This window comes from Drosophila rhopaloa, unplaced genomic scaffold, assembly GCF_018152115.1.
Source record: "Drosophila rhopaloa isolate 14029-0021.01 unplaced genomic scaffold, ASM1815211v1 contig_69, whole genome shotgun sequence".
NCBI classification, from domain to species: domain Eukaryota; kingdom Metazoa; phylum Arthropoda; class Insecta; order Diptera; family Drosophilidae; genus Drosophila; species Drosophila rhopaloa.
In genome coordinates, this window is record NW_025335166.1 from 405642 (window position 1) to 426196 (window position 20555).

Genomic DNA, 20555 nt, shown 5'->3' on the forward strand with positions numbered 1-20555 from the left:
TGCGATACACACACACTTGCGAAATACGGAAAAAAGTTTTATTTTTCTCCCGGCGAGCCCTCAAAATGTGGGGTTTTGATTAAAGTTTAATAGAATATTTAATTAAGGTTTAGGATAATTATTTACAGTTTCTTCAAATACAGTGTCTAGAGATTTTATTAAGTTTTTAATTAATCGCGAACGTCGTTGCTCTCGTCTTGATGCGTCGTCTTCGGCTTCCTTCATTAAACTCTGCGCTCGTCTTTAGTTGCTTCATATCATCGCCTCGTCCTTTTGCTCTCGTCGTCGTCTTTGTCTCGTCGTTTTCGCGAACCTCTTTGCTGCTAAACTTGTCGTTACCTTTTCGTTACTTTTAAAATAAAACTGTTCGTTACATTTCAAATAGGAAGTGTACATCAGGCACACAATTCCCACATATATTCTTGAACAGCATAAACAGGAGAGTCCATCTAGCCATGTCCGTCTGTCAGTTTGTCCCTATGTCAGTCCGTTTGTACGCAAACCAGTTTCTCAGTTTTAAAGCTATCTGAACGAAACTTTCCCAAAAGTCTTCTTTATTTTGTATATAGTATATAGTATAAGTCGGAATGGGACGGATACCCGAAAAGTTACGCTTATGAAAATGGTAATCTAACAATTTGTTTTATCTTTGCTTGTGCTGTCTATAAAAGCTATAACTTATTGCATGTCCCAAATGCAATATTAACAAAAAGAATTGAAAAGCTTCCAATTTGTGAAGATTTATTAAGCAATTTATATTCGGCTATAATAAAATCTATAAAGGTTAAAAGAAATTATATATTTCTGCTGAGGACCGAATGAGAATGTTTCTAAAGAATGTATTTTTTAACACGAAAAGATTCCCAGTTTTCGTCACAAAATAGGATACCAGAATGTTTTATATTGGAGGTGCACGACATATTATTAATTTAATACAATAATATTATAATCTTTAAGCTTGCAAAGTAAATATGATATATAAAGTTTTAATAAATATTTTTAGTATCCAAAAAATAAAAAAATGTCCGTATAGCAGAATGTATTATAAATACCAGTCGTCCAATTAAAAACAGGACAAGTCCTTATCGTTTTTTAATCATGTATGTCCTTTTTAATCTTCCGCGATAATTCATATTCGTTAATATAGGAAGGCAAGGAATATGTGAAAGATGCAGATCGGGTCAAGACGCGTTAAGAAGCCCTCCATACAGCAACGTCGTCGCGGTTCGGGGCGTGGTATTTTCAGCTTAAGCTTTTCTCAAGTCCTGTCAGCAGAAAACTCCACGACTCTGCCGAGGCGCCTTTCTTTGTGCGATCTGTGTGAATTTATGTAGGAATCAGGAATAAACCAGAAGAGCAAGTAGGAAGAGAGACACGGAGCGGTTGTCGCTTCTAATAAAGTATATCGAGAACGCGAGAGAATCGATAAAGTAGAACTCAAGAAGAGTCAGTCGGTGTCAAGATCTCAAGCGTCACGCAAGCACAGAAATTTAAGTTTTGTTAACTCATTAAAGTTAAAACCACAATATTTGTAATCGGATACCAAATAATAATAATCAATAAACATTATAATAATATATCACTTCGTCGTCTCAAGAGTTGTTTGCATCACTGCGGAATTCCTTGGGCCACAATTTTGGGGGCTCAACCGGAGATATTTGGATCCATTACAAACTACAGTCATTAAACTGAGTTGTGCGTTTAAAAACTTATTTAATTTTTTGCAACGCGGTGGTAGAACCAGATACTACAAAAAATTTGGAAAGTAAAAGAAAAACTAAACGAATTTACAAAGGAGAGGCAAAATTGCAGAAATAAAAAAGTTGTGAAATTCAGTTTTGTGAGACGCAAAAGAATTTGCAGAGGAACCGACGCAAAGAACACTGACGTGGGCAACGTAGAAGGCGATTGATCAACGAGTACCAAATCTGGAAGCAACGCAATAGCTGTGTGGTGCAGGTCAACAAGCAAGAAGCAGGATTGTTGCCAGTGGTCATCTGGACAAAAGGCAAGGCGTGGAGCAGTACGGTAGCAGGCAGAAGGATCGCAGAAGTTGTGCGTCAGGAGAAGACGAGGACACAGGCTTCAAAGGCTGGTCAACGCAAGATAAGGAAGCGGAAAAGTGTACGGAAGGAGATCGGCGGTCAAAGAGCAGGAAGATCTGGAGAAGTACCAATTGTGGGTTTGCAGCGAAAAGTCCATTCTGGAGCAGTACTGGTGACTTGGCGTGGCTAGAAGACGAATTCAAGGTCGTGTGCATCAGGCAACGAGAAGTCCAGCTGTATTGGTGATACAACAGGAAGAATACAAAACAGTATTTGTGGGCTGGCGAGAAGTTAAGCTGATGCAGTATTGGTGAGTGACAGGAAGGCGAGACAAGATATTTGGCGATTTCGACGGGCAGAAATTTGCGGAAAGAAGAACACAAGACGAAGAGATCGAGACAAATTGCCAAGACAATAACAAATTTTTGGATTGCTGTTCTGCAATCGTGCTGTTGTGTTTACAGCAACGTAGAGTTAAGTTTCCATTATTGCATACATTCAAGCAGTGCATAAAGCTGCTATGTTAGAGTAACGTAATAACGTAAGTTGGCGAGTTTTTGTTTTTGATATATGTACATATTTTATTTGATAAGCATTTTATTACTCTTCTATTTTATACGATTATATTTAAGTCTTTAAAATGAACAGGCAAGAGATTTTGGCACTGCTTGTGGCAGAACTACGCGAAAAATTGACAGAGCTAGGATTAAGCCGAAATGGAAGGAAAATCGAATTGCAAAATAGACTGCTTGCTCACTATGGTTTACAAATTGATGATAACAATGAGGTAGGAATTGAAGTGGATGATGATGAGGGCGGATCTTTCGTTTCAGTACCTTCACAGGCACATGAAAATGGTGGATCAAATAGGAATTCAATTGTAGGTGGGCAAAACCGTGAAAGTTCTAATTCGGGTAGGTCATGGTTTACTTTGAAGGATGTGGAAGGAAGTGTGTCACAGTTTTCGGGAAATAATTCACCAGACATTAATCAGTGGATAGAGGAACTTGAAGAATGTGCACTTACTGTGGAATGGAGTCAGCTGCAGGTTTTTATTTATGCTAAACAACTACTTAGCGGAGCGGCGAAGCTTTTTATTCGTAGTCAGCGAGATGTTCGGGATTGGAGATCTTTAAAGAACGCATTACTCAACGAATTTGGTGTGAGGGTGTCATCAGCAGAGATACATCGTAGACTTGGCAAAAGGCAGCAGAGGAAGACCGAATCGTTGCATCAGTACCTGTATGCATTAATGGAATTGGCAAAGCCAATTGATCTGGATGATGAAAGCTTGATTGAATACTTTGTCGACGGTATTCCAGACTCTAAGACAAATAAGGCTTTACTTTACCAAGCAAAGAGTATGAGGCAGTTGAAAGTATTGATTGAGGCATATCAGAAGATGCGAGTATCAGTAAAGCAATTTAGGTATGACTCTCACTTCAATAAAGGTGACAAAGAGGTAGTAAAAACAGCCGAGAAAGTAAGGAAATGCTTTAACTGTGGGGACGAATCTCATATCAAAAGAGATTGCCCGAAGAAAGATAATAAGTGTTTTAGATGCAACCAACCAGGACATAGAGCAGCTCAGTGCAAATACGAGATCGTACCTAAACAGGAAAAGACAACAAACTTAGTACAGACGGAAGACAGGGCGAAGCCAACAAGCACGTTTACGTCTTCAGGATTGGAGTTAAAGTACATTTCATCTGGAAAAGTTATTTTTAAAGGATTGATAGATACGGGAGCTGATTTGTGCTTAATGCGTCGCAATGTTTTCTCAAAGCTCGGAGTGGAAAAATTAACAGGAAACGAAAAATGTTTGACAGGTATCGGTGAAAGCCAAATTGTGACTTTTGGAAGTGTGACAATCCCAGTACAAATAGATGGTATTAATCTCTGTGTAGAATTTCACATAATATCGGATGAGGACATGGCTTTTGAAGCTATTTTAGGTAGAACTCTCTTAGATAGTGTGGATATGAAGATAACAAAGGACGGTACAGAGTTGATTCGCAGATCAGACAGGCAGGTAATAACAGGACGAAAATGCCAAATTCGCGAACAAAAACAAGTAAGTTCATGCACGGAGTTGTTGGAGGAGTTTCAGAGTTTGTGTATGCTAACTATAGAGCAGACGGAAAGTAAGCAGGACATAGAGTTGACGCATTTGCCACATTCGTTTAGAGGTGTCGTGAAACACATGATTGATGAATACAAGCCGAAAAGAAATGTTCGTTGTCCGGTCGAGATGAAGATTATACTCACCGATGAATCGCCAGTATTTCAACATCCTCGACGTATTCCTTATACTGAACAGAAGATAGTAGATGCGCAGGTTGAAGAGTGGCTCGAAGAGAAAATTATCAAAACAAGTACTTCAGAGTACGCTTCTCCAATCGTACTTGTGTCAAAAAAGAATGGGCAGAAACGATTGTGTTGCGACTATCGTAAATTAAACGAGAAAATTGTGCGAGATAACTTTCCGATGGTACAGATGGATAGCGTTATCGAGAAGTTACAGGGAGCGATGATTTTCACAACAATAGATTTAACAAACGGTTATTTTCATGTTCCAGTTGATGTTGAATCTCAGAAGTATACATCATTTGTTACACAGAACGGACAATTTGAATTCTTGTATGTGCCTTTTGGTATTTCTAACTCCCCGGCAGTATTTACTCGCTTTATAATGTCAGTTCTCAGGGACCTCATTAAAAACGGTGACGCAGTTGTCTACATGGACGATATTATTATTCCCAGCAAAGATATCAGAGAGGGAGTAGAGAAGCTTAAAAAAGTGCTTGAAGTAGCAGAGGGAAATGGATTGAGGATTAACTGGACCAAGTGTCAAATTTTACAGAGCAGGGTCGATTTTCTAGGATATGTTATAGAAAACGGTTCGATCACACCCAGTAATGAGAAAACGCAAGCGGTATCAAATTTTCCAGTGCCCTCTGATCGTAAAGCTATTCAGCGATTTCTTGGTCTAACGTCGTATTTTAGGAAGTTCGTGGATGGATATGCAGTTATAGCGAAGCCGTTGTCAGATTTGCTGAGGAAAGATGTCAAGTTTGTGTTCAAGGAGTTGCAGCAGGTTGCATTCGAACAATTAAAGGCAGCATTGATTAGAAAACCAGTTTTAAAACTGTATAATCCTAAATTAACTACTGAAATACACACGGACGCGTCTAAGTTTGGTTTTGGGGCAGTCCTTCTGCAAAAGGACCTAGAAGACGGTCAACTACACCCTGTTATGTACATGAGTCGTAAAACGAAGCCATGTGAAGAAAAATATCACTCATACGAACTGGAAGTGTTGGCAGTCATTGCAGCGTTGACTAAATGGCGTGTATATGTGTTGGGAACGAAAGTCAAAATCATCACTGATTGTAACGCGTTCGCCATGACAATGAAAAAGAAAGAAGTTCCGTTGCGAGTGGCTAGATGGGCAATGTTTTTGCAAGATTATGATTACGAGATAGAACATAGATCAGGCACGAAAATGAGGCATGTAGACGCGCTTAGTCGAGTTGCTTGTTTCGTATTGACAGAGAGTGTGATGCACAGATTAAAAGAAGCTCAGATGGCAGATGAATGGACAAGAGCCGTCCGAAGCCTGGTTGAAAATAAGGGACATGAGAATTATTACATCGCCAATCAAATATTGTTCAAAGACCCCGACCGAGAGTTAATAGTAGTCCCATCTCAAATGGAAATTGAAATCATACAAATTGCTCATAGGCAAGGCCATTTTTCGGCGAAGAAAACACAAGACTTGGTGGAGAAATCTTATTTCATTCCAAAGCTGAGAGATAAAGTATCCAGAGTAGTAGGCAGTTGTGTGGAGTGCATTATGGTTAACGCAAAAATGGGAAAACAGGAAGGATATTTAAATCCTATTGATAAGGGGGACAAACCTTTAGTCACTTATCACATTGATCATGTGGGACCAATGGGGATCACCAAGAAAAAGTATAATCACATCCTAGTTGTCGTAGATGCATTTTCGAAATTTGTTTGGTTGTATCCGACGCGCAGTACAGGAGTCGAAGAGGTACTTAATTGTTTAGAGAGGCAAGCAGTAACCTTTGGTAATCCGTTCAGGATGGTATCAGATAGGGGTGCAGCGTTCACCTCGCACTTATTTAAGGAATACTGCGACAAACAAAAGATTCAGCATTTATTAATCGCTACAGGTGTACCTCGTGGTAACGGGCAGGTCGAAAGAATGCATAAAATTGTTGTGCCAATGTTGTCGAAAATGAGTCTAGAGAATCCAGGAAATTGGTACAAGCATGTCGGTAAAGTGCAGCAATTAATCAACAATATCGAGCCTAGGAGCACAAAAGTAACTCCGTTTAAGTTGTTAACCGGTGTCGATATGCGTGTAGTTGACATAGCGAATTTGAAAGAACATGTGCAGCAGTCTTTGATTCAGGAGTTAGCCGATGACCGAGATCAGATTCGCAAAGAAGCCAGGGAAAATATTCAAGCCCTACAGGAGGAAAACAGACGATCCTTTGACTCAAAGAGGAAGGAGGAAAAGCTCTACAACTTGAATGATTTAGTTGCGATCAGGCGAACGCAGTATGGTGTTGGTCTAAAGTTAAAAGGAAAATATCTTGGACCTTATAAGGTAGTTAAAGTTCACAAACATGGCAGGTATGATGTTGAAAAAGTGGGAGATAGCGAAGGTCCTTTGAAAACAACCACTGTAGCTGAATTTATGAAGAAGTTCGGGACGAACATCACGTCAGGAGGGCCGAATGTAGGAATCAGGAATAAACCAGAAGAGCAAGTAGGAAGAGAGACACGGAGCGGTTGTCGCTTCTAATAAAGTATATCGAGAACGCGAGAGAATCGATAAAGTAGAACTCAAGAAGAGTCAGTCGGTGTCAAGATCTCAAGCGTCACGCAAGCACAGAAATTTAAGTTTTGTTAACTCATTAAAGTTAAAACCACAATATTTGTAATCGGATACCAAATAATAATAATCAATAAACATTATAATAATATATCACTTCGTCGTCTCAAGAGTTGTTTGCATCACTGCGGAATTCCTTGGGCCACATTTATGCTCCACGTGTGTGTGTCGAGTTTATAATTTCTGACACAAAATTACATGCACTTTTCCCCATGTGCCGTGGCGTTCATGTAATTGCTCTTGTAGTTATGTGTGCGTTCGCCCGCTCGTACAAGTTTTCTTTGCCGCTGCTGCTTTGATAAATGCGCATAATTTCAGTAGTTTTTCCTGAAGTAGCGAAGAAAACTTCTCCCTGTGCCACTCCCCCAGGACCCCGTGTGTGTGGCTGTGTGTGTAATAGTCTCGCTGCTGCGCTTTATTGTTCACAGCGCAGCGTTAAACATTATGCCGGCTGGCTGGCTCTGGTGGCTCAGGTGGTTCGGGTGGGCTGAGTCGAGTTGTCTTGGCGCGAATTATGAAGACGATTACACGACTTTATAGGTGGGTCTATACGTGTGGTATATAGTTGCCACTGTGGGCGGTGGCTCGTGGTGGGCGTGTCTGCGGGGTGTCTGCACATATTTATGAGCAGCGATGCGCTGCGACATCGCCCTGCGCTGACTTAATGAAATACCTGCCAAGATTTATGTGCCAGTTGACTGGCAAGGGGACACACACGTGGAGGGCCAGAAAGGGAAATGAATTTTAAAGAAAATAGTGCAGTCACGTTTTATTAGTTATTCTGCGGCAAGGGCTGCTTTAAAATTCATCAAAACTTCTTGGCGTGAAGCACGGGCCCGAAGTTGGCTTGCATCTTGGTGGACGTATTCGTTCCGGGACAGTAGCTCAACTTGGAAAAGGACTAACGGCGTTCTGAATCCTCTCAAAGCACCGATAGCTTTGATACCTAAAAGGTTTGCCTGTTGGGAAACTGTGGATATTAAGTTTCGGTTTGGCGTCCTCTTTCGTTCACCTGCAACCAGCAGACCGTTATCCTGCCTTTCCTGTAAATAATTCAACTGCAAAATTCATAAAGCTGCGCCAGTTCCACTGACGCGTGCTGTTATCTGTAGCGGCCCTCCTCTCCGCCCTTCTCCCCCCCTCGTTTTTCTGTTTTTATACCCTTGCAGAGGGTATTATAATTTCAGTCAAAAGTTTGCAACGCAGTGAAGGAGACATTTCCGACCCTATAAAGTATATATATTCTTGATCAGCATCACCAGGAGAGTCGATCTAGCCATGTCCGTCTGTCCGTCTGTCCGTCCGTCTGTCCGTCCGTCTGTCCGTCTGTCCGTCTGTCCGTCTGTCCGTCCGTTTCTACGCAAACTAGTCCCTCAGTTTTAAAGCTATCTGCTTGAAACTTTCCCAAAAGTTGTATTTCTATTGCAGGTAGTATATAAGTCGGAACGAGCCGGATCGGGCCACTATATCATATAGCTGCCATATAACTGAACGATCGGAAAAGCCATAACTTTGGTGTTTTTAAAGTTAGGAAGTTGGGATTTTCTATGGGTTTTATTTTTGGCTAATCAATCCGACCTACCAAATTTCATAAGGATCGGACGACTATATCCTATAGCCGCCATATAACTGATTGATCGGAAAAGCCATAACTTTGGTGTTTTTAAAGTTAGGAAGTTGGGATTTTCTATGGGCTTTATTTTTGGCCAATCAATCCGACCTATCAAATTTCATAAGGATCGGCCGACTATATCCTATAGCTGCCATATAACTGAACGATTGGAAATGCCATAACTTTGGTGTTTTTAAAGTTAGGAAGTTGGGACATTTTATGAGTATTAAGAATACATCATATGAATAATTTTGGACAATATAATTTATAAAATATTCTGCAAGGGTATATCAACTTCGGCTCCGCCCGAAGTTAGCTTTCCTTTCTTGTTCTTTAATTGTTTAGAAAATAAATCACCGAACGTAGAAATAAGTTGACAACACCACATGAAATAAAAACGAACGAGCCAGCCACGTAAATAGAGCAGTGGAGATAGGGAGCCGGGGAAGGCGGAGGGGATGGGTAAGGGGACTGGCAAAGGGGTGGGGATGGGGGAGCGGGTGTAGCGAGCGAGCGTCGGACGGAAACGGAACTAACAAAGCACAAAACGAAACAAAAATGTCCACCAAAAAAGCGAAACTCAGCTACGAAAGCGGGGGAAGTGGAAAAGGAAAGCTGGAAAATGAAAAAGAAAAATAACCCACGAAGCGAACGGAAAAGCAAAATTGCCAAACTAAAACTTTGCTGCAGTCACGACACAAAAAAACAGCAAATGCTGAGCGAACAAGTAAGGGTCCTGTGGTGGGTGCAGAGAGGGGGGAGGGGGGTCGGTGGCACAAATGTAGTGACACACACATCCAAACAATACCTAGGCGATGGCTGGGAAACTTTCGTCCTTTTGGCCTGTAACAACCGTGGCAAAGCACAAAACAATTTACGAAAATTTGTACAATTTCTAAACTTAAATAAACACCGAGAATAGTTTTATTTTTATTACTACTGCCACGATTTTTCTTCCGCCAGCCGCCCAAGCCCAATCCCATCCCAACCCACTCCCATTCCGATTCCCATTCCCAAGGGGCCCAAGCGAACGGCGTCTTAAATATTTGGTGGCATACTTACGAGCGTCTTATAGAATGCACCCGCTAAATGGGCTGTCGACAACTTAGTCTCTGCTCCGGCAGTTTTAATTAAAGCTAAATGAGCGGCCGAAAGTGGTGAGGGGAGGGGGGTAGTCAAGCTCAACAAACTGTCCTCGCAGTCACGCAATGGCACGGAATAATTCAAATGTTGCCAATGCACTTTTCAGCGGTAAATTAACAAGCGCCAAACTTTAAGTTATGGCGCCGCAGCGGATGCAGCTCGGGCGGAGCGGTACAGTGGGCACATCGGGCTTAAATTGAAAAAGTTTTGTAGCTTGCAAGTTTCTTTCGGTTTTAAATGTTGAGAACTAGTTCTGGGAAAGGATTTGCTGCACCCCCTCGGGCCACGAACAAGTTTGCCATGTATACTGGCACCCGCTGCGATTGTGAGCTCCGACTCAGATTGCCGATCCCTCGCATGAAATCGACACTTGAAGGCTTGTTTTCGTACCAGACCTTATAATATTAAACACACAAGATGATCAAGCGAAGTTTGAAATCGGAATATATACATATGTCTTTTATGAGGGTCAAGAACCGAATCATTCATAAATCTGCATGAACATCTTGGGAAATAATGCCGCAAAAGAATTCGTGTTCAAGAGCTCTTCTTATGTGAGGTTGATTTATGCTAAATTCCGTACGATCGAAAGTAAATTAAGAGAATTCTTTATTTGGGGAACCAAAATTAAGTTTTTGAAGGCTTAAGGAGATTTATTTTTTTTTGGTGTAATTTTACGAACACGAAGGGCTTCTTTTCAGGAGATTCTTAAACACAAAATTGCTTAAATATATTTTCAATTTAGTTTTAAGCAACATTTCTTCAAATAGATTTCCGTATAATGGCTTAATGAAAAAATTTAAGTATTTTAAATGTCAATACGCGGAATATTTCGTTATCTATATCAGGGTACTTTAAAAATGAATGGCAAGTTAATGCTGATTTTTGGCGCAAGCCGGATAATCGGTCAATTATTAAGAGTACAAAGGGACGGCGGAGATGACTGTAAATAAAAATAGCGCAAATTAAGGGCATTCAAGTGCAACGCAGCGGAAACGGAAACGTGCGCAAAACAATTACCCGTCCACGAGAGATGCAAAATGGCCACGCATGCACACGCACCCTCACAGAAGCGGTTGATTCGAGTACATAGCACCACAGAGCTTCTACATGGTCGGCACTTTGAGGGGGGTTTATATAATGCTCATTTTTATGCAGGCACTCAAGTGCAATCAAAATGCGTAACGCGTAATTTCCATTTGGATTTGTGGGCTCGAGTGAGGGCGGCAGGGCGCTAGAAATCGAGCATTCGCCCACCAACAATTCAGCCGCAGAATGGACATTGTTATGGCTTGCTGCCGCATTTATGGCATTTGTATTGCAATCCGACATAAATAGCTTGGCCCTTGCCATCCGACGCAGTACGACGACAACCGAGTGGGCAGTGACAAATGCAATCTACTGGCCATGGCCAGAGTTAGCCGTAATAATTATCTAAATTCCCCGCTTGCCGCTAATCGCGTTAATTACGAATGCTAATTAAAAAGCCAACCAATGCGGGCGCCCACCACTTACTGGATCTAGAGCAAAATTTCCAAACAGTAGTTGGCGGTTGAAACTTTTGGGGCCCACAAGCCCATCTCCTCACCTGAGCAGAAACTAAAAATGTAAAGCAGTGTATGCGCACTGAGAAAATAGACAATTTTATTCCTAAGGTACATATATCCCTGCAGATCGTACATGACAAACGACACTTTGAAAATTTGTTTGGTGTCGACGTCACCTGCTGTAAATTCAGATAATTGTATGGATTTCTTTTGCAGAGGATATTATTATTTCAGTTTAAAAACTAGCAACACAGTAAGGGATATATTTCCGACCCAAAAAATTATTTGTATTTTTCATCAGCATCACCAGGGGAGCTGATTTAGACACAAGCTAGTCTTAAAGTCTCTATGGATAAAACTATCCCTTTGCAAGTGGTACATAAGTATTATCTGGCCAAATCGGAGAGCTAAATGATAAGCTGCCAAACAAAAAAAAAATCATTTTGGATAAAGAGCCGAAATATTTGCTTGAATTTGGCCCTAATCCCAGGTGATAAAGATTTTAGCCAACAAAACTGCTTGAAACAGTGTAATAAGGATATATAAATTAGTTTGAATTTTAGGTAACTTTAAAGCTTTAAAATGGCCTAAAAAGTGAATAATATATTTAAGAATTCTTAATAGGAGTATATATTTTTGAGCTACATGATTTATTTTAGTTATTATACCCTTGCAGAGGGTATTATAATTTCAGTCAAAAGTTTGCAACGCAGTGAAGGAGACATTTCCGACCCTATAAAGTATATATATTCTTGATCAGCATCACCAGGAGAGTCGATCTAGCCATGTCCGTCTGTCCGTCCGTCTGTCCGTCTGTCCGTCTGTCCGTCCGTCTGTCCGTCTGTCCGTCCGTCCGTTTCTACGCAAACTAGTCCCTCAGTTTTAAAGCTATCTGCTTGAAACTTTCCCAAAAGTTGTCTTTCTATTGCAGGTAGTATATAAGTCGGAACGAGCCGGATCGGGCCACTATATCATATAGCTGCCATATAACTGAACGATCGGAAATGCCATAACTTTGGTGTTTTTAAAGTTAGGAAGTTGGGATTTTCTATGAGTTTTATTTTTGGCCAATTAATCCGACCTACCGAATTTCATAAGGATCGGACGACTATATCCTATAGCCGCCATATAATTGATTGATCGGAAATGCCATAACTTTGGTGTTTGTAAAGTTATCAAGTTGGGATTTTCTATGGGTTTTATTTTGGCCCAATCAATTCGACATATTAAATTTCATAAGGATCGGCCGACTATATCCTATAGCTGCCATATAACTGATTGATTGGAAATGCCATAACTTTGTTGTTTGTAAAGTTAGGAAGTTAGGACTTTTTATGAGTATTAAGAATATATGAATATATGAATAATTTTGAAGAATATAATTTACAGAATATTCTGCAAGGGTATATCAACTTCGGCTCCGTCCGAAGTTAGCTTTCCTTTCTTGTTATAAGTAAATACTGATAAATAAAAATCTTACCCCTCTAGAAGAAATGTATTTTTATATGCCCTATGTATATTGAGCATTAACGGACTGGTTATTGCGACCGAAACATTAGTTCTGCGCATTCGATTTTTATAACTTTATAATAGGCTTAATTTAATTTAAGAACTGCCTAAGCGTTTTCTCTACACATTACCTAAAAAGTAGGAATAAAGTCCTTTTTTTTGTGGTACTTTTCTAATGAATCGATATATTGATATTTTTGGGTAATGCATTACCTAAAATGAAATTTCGTATAAGATTAGAAAATGTTCGAAACTGTAGGCCTCAGACGCCAAAAAATATTTTAACAGCCCTTTTTTTTGTAGGTAATATGGCCAATGTTTTATTCAACTGTTATTTGAAACACAATTTTATAAATGTCTTTTTATACCCTTGCAGAGGGTATTATAATTTTGGTCAAAAGTGTGCAACGCAGTGAAGGAGACATCTCCGACCCTATAAAGTATATATATTCTTGATCAGGATCACCTCCTGAGTTGATATAGCCAGGTCCGTCTGTCCGTCTGTCCGTCTGTCCGTCTGTCCGTCTGTCCGTCTGTCTGTCCGTCTGTCTGTTTCTACGCGAACTAGTCTCTCAGTTTTAAAGCTATCGGATTGAAACTTTGCACACACCCTTCTTTCCTTTGCACGCAGTATATAAGTCGGAACGGCCGGGATCGGCCGACTATATCCTATAGCTGCCATATAACTGATTGATCGGAAATGCCATAACTTTCGTGTTTGTAAAGTTAGGAAGTTGGGATTTTCTATGGGTTTTATATTTGGCCAATCAATCCGACCTACCAAATTTCATAAGGATCGGCCGACTATATCCTATAGCTGCCATATAACTGATTGATCGGAAATGCCATAACTTTGGTGTTTGTAAAGTTAGAAAGTTGGGATTTTCTATGGATTTTATTTTTGGCCAATCAATCCGACCTACCAAATTTCATAAGGATCGGCCGACTATATCCTATAGCTGCCATATAACTGATTGATCGGAAATGCCATAACTTTGGTGTTTGTAAAGTTAGGAAGTTGGGATTTTCTATGGATTTTATTTTTGGCCAATCAATCCGACCTACCAAATTTCATAAGGATCGGCCGACTATATCCTATAGCTGCCATATAACTGAACGATTGGAAATGCCATAACTTTGTTGTTGTTAAAGTTAGGAAGTTCGGATTTTTATGAGTATTAAGAATGCATCATATGAATAATTTTGGAGAATATAATTTACAGAGTATTCTGCAAGGGTATATCAACTTCGGCTCCGCCCGAAGTTAGCTTTCCTTTCTTGTTAAAATTAATTTTTATACCCTTGCAGAGGGTATTATAATTTCAGTCAAAAGTTTGCAACGCAGTGAAGGAGACATTTCCGACCCTATAAAGTATATATATTCTTGATCAGGATCACCTCCTGAGTTGATATAGCCATGTCCGTCTGTCCGTCTGTCCGTCTGTCCGTCTGTCCGTCCGTCCGTCCGTTTCTACGCAAACTAGTCCCTCAGTTTTAAAGCTATCTGCTTGAAACTTTCCCAAAAGTTGTCTTTCTATTGCAGGTAGTATATAAGTCGGAACGAGCCGGATCGGGCGACTATATCATATAGCTGCCATATAACTGAACGATCGGAAAAGCCATAACGTTGGTGTTTTTAAAGTTAGGAAGTTGGGATTTTCTATAAGTTTTATTTTTGGCCAATTAATCCGACCTACCGAATTTCATAAGGATCGGACGACTATATCCTATAGCCGCCATATAACTGATTGATCGGAAATGCCATAACTTGGGTGTTTGTAAAGTTAGGAAGTTGGGATTTTCTATGGGTTTTATTTTTGGCCAATCAACTCCGACCTACCAAATTTCATAATGATCGGCCGACTATATCCTTTAGCTGCCATATTACTGAACGAACTTGGAAATGCCATAACTTTGGTGTTTTTAAAGTTAGGAAGTTGGGACACATACATCATATGAATGATTTTGAAGAATATAATTTACAGAATATTCTGCAAGGGTATATCAACTTCGGCTTCGTCCGAAGTTAGCTTTTCTTTCTTGTTATTAATAATTTATGCTTTTTAATCATATACGACATAGAATCATTATATGGTCGATTTATATAACAATACGCTTTTGCTATAGCTTTATTTTAATATTAGATATCCACAAATAAAGTAAAACATGAAATTTAAATTTGTTTGCCCATATTGCGCTGACAGATATTGGCCAAGCCCCCGAATAGACACTTAAACGTTTTTCTACTTTTCGCAATTACTGTCAAAATAATGCCCTCTCCTCGCAATACCTAATTATGCAGGCTGCTCCGGCTCACGGTTTGAGCCTAGTTTGGGTGCGAGCTGAGCAAGCTGGCATGGCGCTACACTTCCGTCAGCACGGACACACGGCGGCAATAGCAACATGGCAATATCGCAGTGCATTATGCCACAGACACAAACAGGGCCCAAAGTCTGGCCCAGTCACATCAGGACCCAAGTCAGATGACAGGCCAAACAAAAGCTACAAAATGAAGTATGAGGTCAGCAGCCAAGAAAAACAAAACGAGGCAAAACACAAAGGGAAAGCACATGATTGTCGCTTGAAACTTGAGCCACAGCAACTAACCTCATGACATCAGCTTTTTGGGCTTGCAACTTATTACAATTTCCATATAGCCTCCAGAGCGGGAGAGAGCAAGCACCGTTAGCAGTGTGAGCGTGTGTGAGTGTGAGATGCACACAAATGCACAAATGCACAAGTGCACAAATGCGCATATGCAGTGTGCGAGTGGAATGAAAGAAAAGCACAGGAGAAAAGAAACAGAAACAAAAACAGAAAAAGAAAGAGAAGGAAGAGGAAGAGGGAGGGAGAGGGGCAGGGGGTTGTGAAGGGTCAGGAGCAGCGCCTGAAGGAGGCGAGGCAAATGCCATGTCCTTCAGCGCTTGCCCTCGCAATGGAGAAGGCAAAGGCAATGGCAAATGCAAAGGCAAAGGAAAGGCAGGGCGAAACTGCTGTGGGGTCTTTAAGTTTTATGGCACCATTGTGTCAAGATAATAATACGTACGTCGCTGTGAGTGTACGTGACTGCATTTAAGTGCATAGTTGCGTAGAACAGCACTCTCACTCGGAGGACACAGATACATAAACAAGCATTCCTCTGGCATGACATTTGCTCTCCGAATTACTCTAAACTGCTGCATTTGCTGCGATGCGATATGCGATATGCGAGTGCGAAGGAAGCAAAGTGGCAGCAAATAACAGCTAGCAGCCCCTCCCCCTGCAGCCCGCCCGGCATTATCAATTTAAATGAATTGTACACGAGTGTGCCATAAATTCGGGCTGCATGACATTTGCTAATGTTTGTCCATGAGAGCGGCGGCGTTAATTAAATACCATGGCATACTTGCGGGCTGCAGCGCAAATCAGAAATTCAGTACCGCCGAGCTCAGAAAGCCACATAGTTCTGTAATTAAAATGAGCGAACGCTTTGGCAATTCTGCGGCCGAATTTCAATTTTAATTTATGTGCACAGCGCTTCGCGAAATTCGGATTCATTAGCGCTATTTGCGCAGCGAGTTGAATAAACTCTGTCCGTGAAACCGCAGAACTGAAGAGCTGCCCCTGGGTCAGCAATATAAACATCGGCATAAATATAAAAAACTTATGAAATGTAAGGCAATAATAAAAAACAGACTTAGAACAAAGACCCGCGCTGCAGATAAAAATTATGACAAGCTACAAAACTTTGCCCAAGTTTTCAGTGCTCTTCGCTTTTTATGCGTCTCAGCATAAAAATTTAAATAAACTCACTCACGCGTGCGAGCAAATAAATACAAATTTATGGAAAAGCCTGGACTGAGTCCTGCTGCGTGGTGTCCTGTCCGGCCAATTGTTGGCCCATTCGGGCGGTGGCCGCGCGGCCATTTTGCATAATCTCGGACCCACTGGCCCTCTGCCTACTCCGCCACCCCACCCCGGACTCCCTGCTATCGCTGACCTATAAATAATGTGCCAAATTTGCTTGAACAATAAATAAATTTCATTCTATATGCAAATGAATAGAAATCCCCGCAATTCCTGCGGGCGGACAGAGCAGTCGGAAGTAAGTCGAGGACAAATCTCACGAAAGGCATTGGCATTGCAATATTAATTGGGCCAGGCAATTAGTTTTCCATAGGCCGCATACCTATTTACAAGAATTCCTTATTTACCCGGCAATCTCATATTCATGCTCTCTTCTACCCTCTTTCTTTCAGCTCACATCGCAGGAGGCGCGAAGGAGGAGGACCCTCCGAGGACACTACATTGAAAACGATTCATCATCGCCACCATTACGCTTCTGGCATTGTTCTTCGCAGGCGAGTGCGAGGCGGGGAAGCAGAACAGCCACTACAGCAAATTGAATGTAATTTCATAAAAAGGCGAGTGTTAATTTTTTGCCCGCCACACAATACAAGATAGATACAGCCAGTGATACACGGACTCCGACGTGGCTTAATGTGCTAACACGCAGTGACATGAAAAATGATGAAGACCATGCAACTTTCGCCCGCACCCAGTTGCTAGAGAAGAATCCCAGGAAGAAAGGAGCTGCAAATTTGTGACGCGTGCGAGGAGCAGGGGAGCATTGTAACTCGCAGGACAACAGGCGACAGACAGCAGACAACAGCATCGCATTGAAGGGCGACGGTAAGAGGAAAAGGGAAAAAAAGGCAAAAAAGGAGAAAAGACAAAAAAGGCAGCGTTGCACATCGGACCAGCATCATTTATCAGCGACGCATCGCCCCAACTAGCAACACCAGCCCGAGGAGGCATATGTGCGCCGGAGATGCTGGCATTGTGTGGTTGCCGCAGCTGAAAGGATTCTGCGCGTTCATTCAAAAAACCATTAACCCTAATAAGCAGCCACAAAAGCCAGCCAGACAATACGCGCCGCCCGCCCATCGATGTGCCAGTCCCCCTCCGCCATCCAGGACATAGGCTGTGGACAGTAGGCCGTAGCTGAGGAGAAGCTGCAACTGGGAAGTCCCAGGCCCGGGAAGCGCGAAAGGAAGCCAATGGTGCCGCCACGGCTGCTGCTGCGTCTGCGGCGGCCCCTGCACCTGATGGAACTCCGCATCCTGCTGCTCTGCCTGCCGACGCTGCTCCTGGCCACGACCCTCGAGCCAGGTGCGTTCCAATAGTCATATCCCCTCGTCCCGAGACCAATAGGTTTACCACCCTCCGGGATTTAATTAGGGCTGCTTCTTCGAGACCTAGGGCTGGGAAGGACTTCTCTAAGTGCTAAGTAAATTAAAACGAAATTTATGCGAACTGCTCAGCCCAGTTCGGCCCACTGACACTCCCGATAGCCGCCCCAAAGTATGCGGCAGTTTATTTTAATATTTATACAAAGCTAACAAATCGTTTCAAACCGTGGGCTCGGGGTCACCGCCCACTTGGCGCCTGTCCTTGCCCCACAATTAAAGCCCCTTAACGCCGGCCGAAAGCCAGCTCGGAACTTTGCCAATTTGCGGATTTATTGTGCTAAGAATTTTATTACCATCTCCGCGGCGTTTAATTCCGCTGGAAGTGTCCTAAGCAGGCACCTGCGGCACAAACTTTCGCTCGAAATATTTCCAGCAGGGGCGGGGTAGCTCAATACTGTAGGTGGGATATTTAAATGTTTGCAATTCATTTCGCAAATGGAATGCAACCGAGCTGCGAGCTGTAAACAGAGCTTGCACCGAACTGAATCGGAGGCGCTTGGGAGGGGGGCTTTGCGCAATTATCTGAATGCAGCCGAGTAATTTAAAGCTTTCGGAAATTGCTATGCAAACAATTATGGGTGTTTTATCCAAAACGCATAGCGTTTTGACCTTCCGCTAATTTACTCAAAAAGGCGGCGTTTCCCAGCTGAGAGCCGCACCCAAGAACTCACTTCGAGGCTCCTCGGTTCGCGCCCTTCCCGCCGCCAGTGTGAGTACGTCACGTATACGCATCGTTAGAGCTCCTAAGTTATGGCCACCACGTAACATTCACAAATAATAAGGATAATGAAAAATACACAGGGGAGAGATTAGCGCCAAGGGCGCCCCACCTTGTTGATGGGCACGGCGTAGTTGCTGCCCTTGCGGCTTTGGTTTTGACCTGGAGCGCCATGGAAAGTCAAAGTCGCCGCGTTCCCCTGGTTGCCTTTGTAGCTTTTGTTGCTTTTGTTGCTCGAACGCTGCCTTTGTGTTTAGTGTTATTTTTCACAGCCGCCCATCGGGCAAACGCGTTACGCATAAATTACCGGCAACCAGCGCCATCCACGACGACACCTTATCAAATCGCGCGGCCCGCTCATTACGCAGCCTCCTGAGAGAAGTGAGGGCGGCACTCTTGCCACGCCAAAAACAAACTGAGATCGTGTGACAGTGCAAAAATTGAAAATTTATGGCTACGACTTGTGGCTGGAAAATCGCTGTCCGAAAAAACTTTTTAAATTTACTTTTGAAGTGAACAGCGCACTGGGCCAAAAAGTGTGTAGGGAAAAGGCGGGACGGGAGGAAAGGAGGGGGAGGTACAAGCTCGGCGCAGGTGAAACTTAAAAGTTAGAGTGACGAAGCGCTTATAAGCTTTCACGCAGCTCTTCACTCCTGCATTAATTTCAGACACTAATTTCTTGAAAATCAGCTATGTGGGAATGAACATAAAAGTGGATTCCTTCTGGTTCCCGTAAGTCAGACCAAAAGTATCATCCGTTGATAACTGGATCCTGTTCAGCAAGGGAAAGGGATTCCACAGACACATTTTTCTGGCTTCGTCGGCAGCACAGAACTTGGCCAAAACATCACTTTGGAAATAAATGGAGGGCGGGGCAAAGTCAGCTTAGCAACATGTCGGTCTCTCTGTGGGGTTGTGCCACTCTTGGCTCAAGGTCGCTTCTCCACACGCACGGTGTGGAGCACAGACATGGGACACACGGCTGCCTTTCACCTTGCCTTACCCCACACTCGATTCCAGGCTTCAAGTGCAAATGAGTTTGAAGCTTGGTATTGCGACGCAGTCAGCTTTTTCGCAAATTTGCTTAGCGGTTTTAAAATTAAGCTCGTTGCCCGTGTGAGTGGCGGAAGGTATTGCCAGGGCGAGATCTTTCACCCGCGGGCTGAGTCCTGGCTACGGGTTACGGGTTACGGGTTACGGGTTATGGGTTACGGCAGCCAGGCCACGGGGAGCCAGGGAGCTTAAAAACAGCTAAGCACTCCAGCCGGGCGGGCAAAGACCGTCGACTTAAGCAGATTTAGGGATTAACACTCGCACACTAGCACGCCCAGCGCAAACATATTGGTGGGGTATTAAAATATTACGTATACGCTGCGGAGAACAGGGAGGCGCTGACTGCTGACTGCTGACAGCGACTGAGACAGATAAATAATAATTTGAAACATGGCAAGTGCGCACATCCACAGCTACAGCTACAGCTACAATAATAACAACGTCGACAACAAGGACAATAACCAATGTGTCGTGACTGTGGGCCATACAACTTAAGCGGTCGGATGGCGAAGGGAGGGGGGCGAGAGATTGACAAGAAATATTTATTATTAATAATAAACATGCGAGAATGCCAGCCGCACTTGCTGACTTCATTATTTATCGCTTTTTAGCAGTTGAGTTGCGGGGGCAGGGCGGGAGAATGGAATGAAAAATGCGACGAACGAAACGAAAACTTATGTATTGCCAGTTTTTGCTACTTTTGTTGCGGCATCCGGTTAGCCCAGAAATGGATTTCCAAAGCCCCAGCGAAAGCCAGGCGACGAGCGAAA

The 20555-nt window shown here is 42.5% G+C and overlaps 1 protein-coding gene across 4 annotated transcripts in view; it reads left to right on the top strand.

Annotated features, from left to right (window-relative positions):
- Nucleotides 1-20555, top strand: part of LOC108039013 (zwei Ig domain protein zig-8) — an 83714-nt gene that overhangs the window by 48108 nt on the left and 15051 nt on the right. For all 4 annotated transcript variants that reach the window (XM_044461754.1, XM_044461756.1, XM_044461755.1 and 1 more), the window contains exon 3: nucleotides 17022-17934. In XM_044461754.1, coding sequence (XP_044317689.1) covers nucleotides 17823-17934 — 112 coding nt within the window. In that variant the 5' untranslated portion in view covers nucleotides 17022-17822. The remainder of the gene's footprint in view (nucleotides 1-17021; nucleotides 17935-20555) is intronic.